Source organism: Micromys minutus, assembly GCF_963924665.1.
Source record: "Micromys minutus genome assembly, chromosome: 25".
In the NCBI taxonomy this organism is placed as follows: Eukaryota; Metazoa; Chordata; class Mammalia; order Rodentia; family Muridae; genus Micromys; species Micromys minutus.
The window spans coordinates 1,283,744-1,296,434 of record NC_137960.1 but is presented as its reverse complement, the minus strand read 5'-3'; the positions used below and the strand labels follow the sequence as shown (position 1 = coordinate 1,296,434).

General features: G+C 44.0%; 1 protein-coding gene across 1 annotated transcript in view; it reads right to left on the bottom strand.

Moving 5' to 3' along the window:
• Positions 1–7,055, bottom strand: part of LOC308437046 (small ribosomal subunit protein uS5-like) — a gene marked incomplete at both ends in the record, with an annotated part of 62,752 nt that extends 55,697 nt beyond the window's left edge. The window contains one exon of the mRNA XM_080938090.1: positions 6,880–7,055. Coding sequence (XP_080794216.1) covers positions 6,880–7,055 — 176 coding nt within the window. The remainder of the gene's footprint in view (positions 1–6,879) is intronic.
• Between the last annotated feature and the right edge of the window lie 5,636 nt (positions 7,056–12,691).

Below are 12,691 nucleotides of genomic sequence, written 5' to 3'. Positions count from 1 at the left end.
GTTGGTTGATATTGTTGTTCTTTTCTTGGGGTTGCAAACCCTTTCAGCTCCTTCAGTCCTTTCTCTATAGCAATCTTATTTATAATAGCTGGGAATAACCCAGATGTCCTTCAACAGAGGAATGGATACAGAAAATGTGGTACATTTACACAATGGAGTACTACTCAGCAATTAAAAACAACGGCTTAATGAAATTCTTAGAATTCACAGAACTAGAAAATACTATCCTGTATGAGGTAACTCTGTCACAAAAGAACACACACAGAATGCACTCACTGATAAGCAGATACTAGCTCCAAAGCTCAGAATACCCAAGAAACAATTCACAGACCATATAAAGTTCAAAAAGAAGGAAGACCAAAATGTAGATGCTTCAGTCCTTCTTAGAAGGGAGAACAAAATACTCATGGGAGGAAATACAGGGACAAAGAGAGGAGCAGGGACTGAAGAAAAGGTCATCAAGAAACTGCCTCACCATCCCATATGCAACCACCAAACCCAAGCACGATTGCTGATGCCAAGAAGTGCTTGCTGACAGGAACCTGATAGGCATGTCTCAGGTGTATTTTTTCACCCAGGCCTCCCAGACCACAAGATACGGATGTTACAAGTTCATGGTTTCTGTCGCCCTCTTCTGGCCACTAATTGTAATACTGGCGTACGAATACAAGGTGGAGGTGGGAGGTCTGAAAAGTGAATGTGTATATATTATTCCTCCAACATATTCCTGTGAACATATACATTCCCGATTTTCAAAAAAGCCAGAAAGCGAAGCCTGGATATACAAATGGAAAAGGTGAGGACACGCACAAAAGTTGACATTCTAGTTATTATTTATCATGTCGCTGTAATTTGGAAAATAGCTATTTTTCTCTTGGAACAGTCTGCATACAATCAATTAATAATATCTCCATAAATCAAATGTCTCAAAATTCTGAGTTCTTAATATGGAAAGCATGGATTGATATCCACATAAGTATAATTACTATTGAAATCCATATTCTTTCTTTAAAATATTATTTATTTATTTATTTGTTTGTTTGTTTGTTTACATCCCAAAAGCTGCCACCTCTTCCAGTCCTTCTTTGCAATTTGTCCCTCAATCCCCCCTCCTCTTTGCCTCTGAGGGGGCAGCCCCCACCCTGTATCTCAGCACCTGATATATGAAATCTCTGCAGGATTAGTCACATCCTCTCCCACTGAAGATGGGAGCCTCAGGCCAGCAGTATATGCTCTTTGATTGTTGTCTAAGTTTCCAGGAGCTCTCAGGTGTTTAGGTTAGCTGAGCTGTTGGTCTTCCTGTGGAGTTGCAATCTCTTTGAGGGCCTTCAGTCCTTCCCCTAACTTTCCCACAGGTGTCCTGGACCTCTGTCCAATGTTTGTCTAATGTGGGTGTCTGCATCTGTCTCAGTCAGCTGCTGGGCAGAGCTTCTCAGGGGACTGCTAAGCTAGGCTCCTGTCTGCAAGCACAGCATAGCATCATCAATACTGTGAGACACTGGTGCCTGCCCATGGGATGGGTCTCAAAATGGGCTGGTCACTAGTTGGCTATTCCTTCAGTTTCTTCATCATTTTTGTTCCCGCATTTGTTTTAGATGGGACAAATTCTGCACCATAAGTTTTGAAGGTGGGTTGATGTCCCCTTCCTTCCACTGGGGGTCATGTCTGTCTACTGGAGGGGGTCTCTTCAGGTTCCATATCCCCACTGTTGGGCATTTCATCTAAGGTCACTTACATGGGAGTAAGTTACCTGGGAGCCTCCCTCATCCTGGGTCTCTGAGACTTCCTAGAGAATCCCACCCCACCCCCACTCCAGTAGCTGCATATTCCCATTCATTCTCCCTCTGGGCCTCAATCCGGTCTCTCCCCATGCTGATCCTGCCCCTCTTCTTCACCTTTCCCCTCTCACCTTTCCCCTCTCCTCCCTCTCTCTGCCTCCCATGACTATTTAGTTTACCCTTCTAAGTGGGGTTCAGGCATTGGCACCTGGGCCTTCTTCCTATTTAACATCTTTGGGTCTATGGGGTGTATCAAGGGTGTTATAAACTTTTTTTTTTGGCTAATATCCACTCACTACTGAGTATATACCATGCATGCCCTTCTGTGCCTGGGTTACCTCACCCAGGATGATATATTCTAGTTCTATTGGTTTGCCTGTGAAATTCATATTGTCCTTGTTTTACATAGCTGAATAGTATTCATTGGTGTAAACGTACGACATTTTCTGTATCCATTGTTCAGTTGAGGGACATCTGGGTTGCCTTTAGTTTCTAGCTATTATGAATAAAGCTGCTATGAACATAGTGGAGCACATGTCCTTGGGGCATGGTGGAGCATCTTTTGGGTATATGTCCAGGAGCGGTTTAGCTGGGTCTTTAAGTGTTTCCAGTTTTCTGAGATACTGCCAGGTTGATTTCCAGAGCGATTTTTACAAGTTTTCACTCCCACCAGCAATGGAGAAGTGTTTCCCTTTCACTACATCCTCGCCAGTATGGGCCATCACTTGAGTTTTTAATCTTAGCCATTTTGAAAATATGTATAATTTCTAGGCCAGTGTAAAGATCCTGATGTTAAAGCATCTGAGAAATGCTGACTTCCTGGCATCTAGACTGGACTCAGAAGATGTTGCTATGAGAACCGTGAAGACAGATATCAGGTTGAAGCAATGTGTCCTGAGATACTGCTCTAGGATAACAGGCCCCAGCACTGGATCTTAAGATCTTAGGTGGGGAACCAGGGCACTAGAGGTGCTGCTCCCAGGAGGTGATTTTCCATTATACAATCCAACAGATCCCTGACACTCACTCACACTGGGAAGTTTTAGGGAAAACATTCAGCCCCACTGGGGTCAAGACTATAAGTTAAAACAAGAGCAGTGCAGACTCAGCCTTGATCTAGCAGTTACAGTGATGACCTCTCTTCCTGAAGCTAGTGGCTGCCTTGGCTGTAGGTGCTCTTCTTCCTGCCCACCCTGGATCACCTTACAAGTACACTGAAGAAATGTCTTTTCTTCCAACTTCCACATAAATGTGACACCAGACACAGGAGGAAGTGTATGGTCCAGAGGGAACATCCTCCGCAGAGCTGAGCAAGGGTGCCCTGGTAAGAAACTTATTTGCCCTTTCCCAACCAGACCCCCCTGCTACCTCAGCCCAGACGGGTCCCTGCCCTGCCCCCTCCTGTTTTAGTCACCTGTTGGGTGTCTGGTCTAGGGGAGAGAGCCTGGCTGCCATTACTCACCAGCTCTAGGCTCACAGTCTCTGTGTTTTCTTTACATCTTCTATATAGATTTGGGATCCTAGAGTTTGGGGTCATCATTTTCAGCTAAATCAACATTTACTTTGTGGTTTTACCCAGTGAGGGAGAGATTCCCAGGGTACAGTCTGTGGTGATTTGAATATCCTTGACCTAGGGAGTGGCACTATTGGGAGATGTGGCCTTGTTGGAGTAGGTATGGTTTTGTTGGAGTATGTGTGGCACTGTGTGGCTTTTAGACCCTCTTCCTAGCCACATGGCAGCCAGTCTTCTCCTGTTTGTCCTTGGAACAAGATGTAGAAGTCTCAGCTCATTCTCCAGATTATGAAATGAACACATAGCAGAAGAGGCTGAGTCTTCATGTCCACTCTTCAAGCAGGATGAAGACCTTTTTTACAGAGGCTCTCCTCCTGCCACTCCTGGCTGTGCCGGCCCTGAACAGGAATTCAAAGGGTGAGTGTGGGCGCCCACAGGGAAAGGACCCAATGTGGGAAACAAAAGGACTCCATCCCAAGGGGTGCAGCATTCTCTCTAGCCCAACCATAGCCTTCTGTTCTTTCCTCCATTTTACACCCCACCCCCGCCCATTGTTTTCTAATCCCAGCTAATCTCAGGGGCTGGATTGTTGAACACCATGGTGTCCTAGTGTAGGGTTGATATCTAAAACCCACTGTACCTAGGGTCATACTGTGTTGGCCTTTTCCAAACTCTCTTGCCTTGGCCTTGCTTCCTGGAGCCCCAGTTTATCACTGTTATCTTTGTGGATGATATACAGTTTGAGAGAATCAACGGCAGAGGAAAGACTCCAAAAACGGAACACTGTGCATGATGAATTAATCAGCAGAAGTCAGAGTACTGGGAGCAGAAAACTCAGGGGGCCCTGGATGATATTCAGTTTTTTTCAGAAAGTTACTTCAGAAACTGCTCCACATCTACAAGTATGTTGCACCTGGTTGGTGAGTGAGCCCAAATCAGAAATCCTAAATTTACAGCTCTTAATGGGGTTACCACAGTTCCTCATGTCTGAGGTTTACCCTGGAAAATGCAACCCATCTCTCAAGAGAGCCAAGGGGTACTCTCCCGAATTTCTGTGCACTTTAAGGCCAAAATCTAATGAGGTCCTTATCAAGGACTGTAGCCTGTTGGAGTAGCTGAGAGAGGGATCTTGTTCAGGATATCACACAGTCCAGAGGTATGGCTGTGATGTGTTGCCTCAAGAGTACTTCAGTCATGGATTCTTCGAAGTAGCCTTCAGTGACCACGATTACAAGAACCTGAGGACTTGGACTACAGTTGGCAAGGCAGCTAAGATGCTCAAACAAGAGTATGAGGAGTCAAAATCCACACAATGTGTAAAGACTTACCTGGAGGTTGAATGCTTGGAGTTCCTCCTCACACAGCTGGATTATGGGAAAGAGATTTTGCTGAGGAAAGGTAAGTGCCCCATCTGCTCCTGCCCCCTGAGGATTCTCCTTCAGCGGGGAGCAGCTGGAATACTAGGAGGGGGAAAGAGGGTTTGTGGGTTTTCTGATTCTACCGGAGAGAGGGACTCTTCAGAGGGGAGAGTTTTCCCCTCAGGACAGTTGGGGTTGTCAGCTAAGCAGCAGTTCCTTCCATTGATACTGTGAACCGCGACCTGCCCCAGTCACATGCCCTGTGACTTTGAGGTCTGATCCCAGTGTTTCTGAGTCTTTTATTTCCACCCAGTCAGAACCAGAATTCCATATACCCAGAGGGAGGTTCAGTATCTCCTGCTCTGTGCTGGTTCATGCTGATTCTGAATCTTTTAAGGAGTAGATTAGCCCATTCATAGCCTTCGTGTAGGCTGCTGTGGGCAATCTGCACCTCTCCTCCAAGCTAACTCTCCCATTCATTCATAACAAGGTTACATGAGCATTCACAAATCATCGGGAAGAAAGCTCAATGCCTTACATGTTCAGCTGACTTCCTCAGACACCCCTAAATACATATGACTCATCACCCCAGAGCTGAAGGTTATATCACCCTGAGGTGCTGGGCCCTGAACTTCTACCCTGCTGACATCACTCTGACCTGGCAGAAGGATGGAAGCAACCGGATCCAGGACACGGAGGTGGTGGGTTCAGCATGGGGATGATGTGGAGATACTGGCTGTATCGTGAGCATAAAGAAAATAATGGACAGATTCATAGCTACAGTGATGGAGGTGACACAGCCTTGTGTCTCAGCTCAGGTGACCAGATAGCTCAGCTCATGTACAGTCTTTCACTGTGTTCCCTCACCTTTCTCTGGAACTGCAGTCATGGTTAAGGAATCTTTCCTAAAATGAATCTCTTATAGCCTTGCTTAATAAGGGCGAGTCAGTCTCGGATTATATCATAATCCAAAGCAGCCATCTCAGGACGATCACCTGCTCATTATTAACTTGTCCCGTTATGACTCCTGACACTGAACTCCTGAGTGTTGCATCTCTGTGGTCCTGTTTCCCTCCTCAAACCCACCTTCAGGTACTGGAGTCCTGGAATCAGTGTCTGGGGATGAGTTGTTTACCCCATTTCTTGTGCCAGATATTTTGAAAACAACTTTCTGAGTCCAGTTTGGAATAGGGGCTAAGCCAGAAGTTCCCAATGGTTTTTATGTCAGAATCTTTACAAAGTTAGAAAGTGAATGGACCTCAATGTTATTTTGCATATGTGGATATTTACTATTCTATGAACCCAAACTTTTGACACATTTGCTTTATCCAAAATATTGTAACAACTTGAATTTTTAAGTGGGAATGGATTCCACAAAGAGAGCTTACTACTGCTCAAAAAGTTGCTCAATACCTCTTTAAAAATGTTCTCTAGTAGTGTATTTAATGATTCACATATTGAAATGGCACACGGTCATTTCATCCCTTTAATGCAGCATTTTTTTTTTAACAGACTTAGTTCATTTATTTTGTCTTTTATAAAAACCCTTATGTGGTAGCCACAGCTGGAGCCTGGGTTCTCTGAACAGAGACTCTGGTGTGGGTTTTCACAAGATGATCAGTGAATTCCTGATAAGGAGACTTGGTGAACACAGTTTCTTTCCAGAGGTCAGGGGTCAAGTAGCTGTAAGTTTTTGAGACGGCATCAAAGGTGGCCTTGGCAAAGTTGCCCAGGGTGGCAGTGCAGCCTCTGGCTGAAGTGTAGCAGTCATCTATACCGGCCATCATCAGAAGCTTCTTGGGCACAGGAGCAGAGACAATGCCAGTGCCTCTGGGGGCAGGGATGAGACGCACCAGCACAGAGCCACAGTGGCCTGTCACCTTGCATGGGACAATGTGGGGCTTGCCAATCTTGTTCCCCCAGTAGCCTCTCCTCACAGGGACGATGGAAAGCTTGGCCAGAATTACGGCCCCTCCTCCTTGGAGCACTTAACACCAAGACCAACATGACCATTGTAGTCCCCAATAGCGACTTGAACCTGGTCTGCTGGCCAGCCCGGGTCTGCTTCTGCACTGGCATGATTTTCAGAACCTTATCCTTTAGAGATGCACCCAGGAAAAAGTCGATAATCTCAGACTCCTTAATGGGCAGGGAGAACAGGTAAATCTCCTCCAAAGACTTGATCTTCATGTCCTTAACCAGGTGGCCCAGCTTGGTGACGGGGATCCACTCCTTGTCTTCAGCTTTACCTCCACGAGCCCCGCGGCCTCGACCACCACCTCGGCCTCGACCACGACCGCGGCCCCTAAGACCGCTGCCGAATTCTCCGCGGAAGCTGCCGCGGCCTCCTAAGCCCGGGCCCCCCGGTCCTCCGGGCCCTCCCGTTGCACCAGCGTCATCAGGCATTTGGTGTTTTCCTCGAAGAAGAAGAAGCGCAGCACTTCTGAAGAAGTGGCTATGTACCATGAGATCAAGGCCATCCCAAGTTACATAAATTCCTGTTCCAGTACAACTATAATCACAATAGAAGTACACACAATAATTGTACATTTTCTAACTGTATGTCCCACTTGCTAAATCCCTGCCATCTCTTATAGATATGGATACCTAGACAAAATTCAAAACTTAGCAGAAGGCTTGTGAGTCACAGCACACACTTATAATGCCAGCACTTGAAATGTAAGGCTAAGAAAATCTGAAGTTCAAAAATCAGAGACTCATTATGTAGGAGGACATCCAGGTAGAGAGTCTGAAAGAATCTCCAGGGGAAAACTGGGTCAAATTAGGTAACTGTTTTCAGAAGAGTTGAGTGATGGTCAGAAATCTCTGGTTCATTAGTAAAGTAAAATAACAGAATTGAAAAACTAAGCAAAAATGGTGGGAAGGTCAGGTGTGTGAGACTTCTATTTTCCTATATTTTAACCTGAGATTCATGTCAAATTCCTAAAGGTTAACGTGTATTCCCAGCAGGAGTCTCTTGGATTTGTTTCCTCCTCTGCTTCTGACTGTAGTTTTCTCTGTGGATGTCGTTTTGTAGGTTTAATTATTTTTGTAGTGGTTTAGCCTAATGCTACTTGTATTCTAATGCTCATTTTGGAGCCCCAAGCCTGGTTACCACAAAGGGGAAAGAGTTCTCACATAACACATTGACTATGCTAGGTAAATGAAGATGCCAACAGCTAATTGTTCCTCATATAGAGACATGGGTGGGGTTTAGGTTTCCTAGGAATGGGACAACAAGGAAGAAGAAGAGGAAGAGGAGGAGGAGGAGGAGAAAAAGAAAGGAGAGTTTCTGTGGGTTAACAGTCATACAAACGTGGCCATGTGAGCTGACAAACAGAAGTTAAGAGCAGCTGAGACAAACGTAAGTAGTAAGTAATAATTAAGGGTTATCAATAGGAAAATAGATTCTAACAGCATGGCGGGTATGCAGCTAACCAGTCCTTGTGCTGCTTAAGGTTTACTAAAAATAAAAAGGCAAAGCATATCTTTATTCTGGGAACTCAGATGACCTAAGTCAGAACCAAACTCATGTCTGGAACCCTGTAGATACGGAAAAGCCAAACAGATGGGACAGGATGCCCACTTCCTTAGGATGGAGTAAGACACACCCATAGTGATAGCCCACTACAGTGTTCAAGGGAGTAGTCCCTGCAACTTAGACAATAACGGTCTGAAGTGAGGATGATCTGCAGATATCTCTAAAGATGTTAGCAAAGAAAAATAGTAAAATTTAAAAACCACAACAAAAAGAGCCTAATTTAAAAATGGGAATTAGCAGGTCTATGGAGTACCCAACCTGTGAGAAGGAGTTTTTAGAGGCCCATTTATGAGAAAGAGGTCAAGAATATTGCAAGTGTTTTAACCAGAAGTATTTTTTTTGGGAGGGGTAATGTTGGCTGGCTGGATGGACCAGTGATAAAGAGCACAGACTGCTCTTCTAGGAGACCTGGTTTTAATTCCTAGCACCTGCAATCTACACACAACCGTCTAAACCCAGTCACGGGGGAACTGAAGCCCTTTTATGATCTCCACAGACTCAAGGCACAATCATGGCAGGCCGGAAAAAACAGTCATAGGTAATAAAAATGAAAAATATATTCATTAAAGGGGGTCAAGTTGAAGAGAGGAAGAGATCTAAACTTTGAAAAGAACCCCAGCAAGAGAGATTATAGAAAAATCTCTCCCCTCAGGACACAACCAAATCAGTAGCAAAACCTGTTTTTCAAATACCCCTGCTAAGCTGGCCTACTTTTATTACCTACTGACAACCACCATCCCTGCTCAGCCTGTAGCAGGACAAGCCCTCGATATCTAGTGTTTCCCACAGTCTATGTGTCTTATATATAGAACACTACTGAGTCTGAATCAGGGCTTCAGGAGGTCAATCTCAGAGGAACTGGCATAGAATAGCATAGTTGGTATAAACCAAAAGCAAACACGTAATGGGATCCTTCCATCATCCTGGGACCTGAGGAAGGTCACTACACAGGGTAGTGGACTGGACACAGATCTCTTGACCTTGATGATACAGGTAGTAAGGCAGAGATAAACTGAATGTGAATAGTTGGGGGTCTGGTATGGCTAGGGTCAAGGCTATGTTTTTTTGTTTTTTTACCTGTGATGAAGCTATACATTGTTTTTGCAGCTTCCGAATGAAGTTATTTTTCTGAAGACCTGCACTCACTCACCTGGCAGAGTCTGAGTGAAGGCCAGCAGGGCTGCCAGCCCCAAGAGGAGAGCTGGGGGTGATGGTATCGCCCTCCTAAGGGATGGTACATATTTAGTCTGAGAAGGTTGTTATTCACAATACAAGTCTGAGCTACAGGATGAGGCTGCCTGGCTTCTGTAAGAATCCCCAGTGGAATGTACAGAACATGAAATGCTATGGAAAGATGAGTCACTAGGACACAAGTCTCCAGAGCTCTGCTTCAGGACTGCAGATTCAGCTCAGGGCCATGGTATCCTGGGAGCAGTGTCTGGGGACACATGCTTATCCTGACCCCTATAGTTATGTGTCTGTTGACAACACCCTTCTGAGCGCTAGCCCAGATGCTGTTCTGGTAGGCAGAATCAAGGAAGGAAGGCAAGCAAAGGCCTAGTCTCTCATGAAGTGTCCATCTCTGGTTCTGATTGAGGATCCAGGTGTTCTTGCCCTTATCCTTTTCTTGGGTCTAATGCAGATGTAGCCTCCAATGTTGGCATTTCTTGTAAGCCCTGCTCAACTGGTTGTTACATGGCAACAGCCAGATAGGCCTGGCCTGCTATTTGGACCCCCCTATCCCTCTTACTGTGTCCGATCTTTTTCTCTGACTCACTGACCCTGTTATGTTTCTCTCTACCCCCTCTGCCTTCTCTCTCTCCAAGTCTTCCTGGACTAGCCCCTCTCCTCTCCTCTTTTTGCTTATGTCTGTCTGTCTGTCTGTGCCTCTACTCCATTTAACTCCCTTTCCCATGTCCCCATATAAACTCTACTCTATAGAATTTCTGTCATATGCTAGAACCTCCAGGGGAAATGATTTTTCATCCCTGGTCCCACTGAGGCACTCCTCCCATCACACCATACTCTGCAGTATCAAACATATCCTGGTCCTTTTTGATAAAATATAAATGATCCTCTTGCCACATATGTGTTCTCATGGGCATCCTATATTAGGTCTTATCTTACTTTGATGCCATAGTTTGAGTCTGTGGCCTGGGGAAGCTTCCATTGCTCTATAGCTGTGGCATGGCAGGGTGGGGAAAGAGGTAATGATCAGGCAGAATGAGAAAGAGTTCTCTGTTGCAGCAAATACTAAATGGTATTTACTCTTTGTCCCATGCTAGGGCCGGCTCCCATGGGGCCGTATGGCACTGTGGGGATCTCTATCTCAGAGGGAGGCCGCCTTTATGAACTCAGGTGTGGTTCACTCCATCTGCCTCTACTGCTTCTGTCCCAGGTGGATATGACTGCCCCAACATGTTGTCCTCACACAATTCCCCTTGGTGTGTTGTTGCCAGGCCTTACACACACACACACACACACACACACACACACACACACACACACACTCACACACACACAAACACACACACACACACACACACACACACACTCCAGCTCCGTGAAGGGCTTTATTTGTTCTGCAAGTACACCCTTTGAACTCAATTAAGTTGCTACATCAAAGAACACATCAAAACACTCTGATCCCATTGGTAAAATATAATTTACCTACCTAGATAAATCAAATGATCTTGTACAATTCAATCCCTTAAAAACATTCATAATAACCTTATTTATGAAGAGATGCACCGAGAGAAACATAAACATCTGCCTCCAACACCTCCAGCAATCTCTTTCCCCTCTCCCTCCTCTTCCATTTCTCCTTTTCCCTGTCTACCTCTCCACTGCCCAATCATGTATTGTCTTAACCTCGACCCACAAATCACCTTTTCTGTTTACTTAAAACTTTGCCTTTAAATGTAAGCTCTGTACAACTATTACCACTTGAAAATATTCTAAATGACTATGTTTTCTCAAAGTTAATTAACTTGGGAAGGCAATAAAACTAAACTAGTCTTCAACTCCATCAGAAATGTGAGAATGGCCAGATATCTAAAAACACAAGAAGTCTAACATGGTTTCCAGAGCTGAAAAAGGCCAAGATACAAATCTCCACTAGGAGTCCCCTGTTAGCAACATGTGAGAGTGAGTCTTCAGCCTTCTGGCCCAGGATCACTGACAGACTTTGAAATGCAGAAATCTTGAAGGGCTGATAATTTGGGCTCAGCAAAGATTCTGCATAATATGTTCCTTTCTGGACAGTATCAGTCTGTAGATGAAATAGGCAGTTTCAGCACAGTGGCTGCCTAGCCACAAAGTATACCCCACCTGGAGGTAAAGATGTTCAATTTCTTTGTTAAATGGACCAAAGGAGAACTGTAAAGAGCAGATATGTCTCATCAAAAGATAAATAACATTAAATGTCATAATTTATGGATTTCTGACATTTTTGAAAACCATCTAACTAGAAAAAGCATTTCTGAATCATTGAATACTGAAACTTTGAATACTCTTGGCCATTTTTATTTAAGATTTATTTATTATATATAAGTACACCATAGCTATCTTCAGACACACCAGAAGAGGGCATCAGATCCTATTACAGATGGTTATGAGCCACCACATGGTTGCTGGGATTTGAACTCAGGATCTCTGGAAGAACAGTCAGTGTTCTTAACCACTGAGCCATCTCTCCAGCCCCTCTCTTGGCCATTTTTAATCGAAATATCTCAAAACACCCTTTTAAATGACTCAGAGCCATGAGTTTGCTATCTGGCCCTTAACTTATATTGTTTAATCAACTAAAAACAGTGTATAATAGCAATTATAGAACTTGGTCTAAGCCTTGCATTCCTAAATGTATTGTATAGGTACAATACCTATATGAAAGTGACAATATTAATCTCAATTTTAAATCAATAAGAAATTATACCATTGAAAATCTTAAATCTGTATCAAATAAATTCTATACTGTAAAGATTGTAACTTCAACTTTGTATCAATTGGAAAGATTTCTACCAGTGTAAGATATGACTTTAGCTTAGTTACCAAAAGAAGATTATGGCTGTAAAAATCAATTTGGCTAATTTCTCCTGTTAGATTATGACCGTTTCTAAATTCTTCATAAAAACAACCTTACAATAACAACCTTCACTCCACAAAGTCCAGGGAATCGAGGAAAATACTTCATAGCTTCTTTAAGTTGAGCATATGGGCATTGAGAATTTAAAAGGCAGGAGGGGAATGAGGAAGCTGAACAGACCTCAAGAAGTAAAGCCACACCGATGATTGTTGTAGTCTCTGATGTCTGGAATCAGGCCAGTTCAGCATTTTGATGACAAGCTTCACCATAGCTGTACATTCCATACTATAAATATCTCAAAAGAAAACATTTTAGCATTGAGATATGTTTTCTTTGATCTTCTTGAATTTAGATTTTCAGGTGTTCTAATTCTATCAAGTCTAATTCATATAACTCCAGAAGGCACTCAGAGCTGAG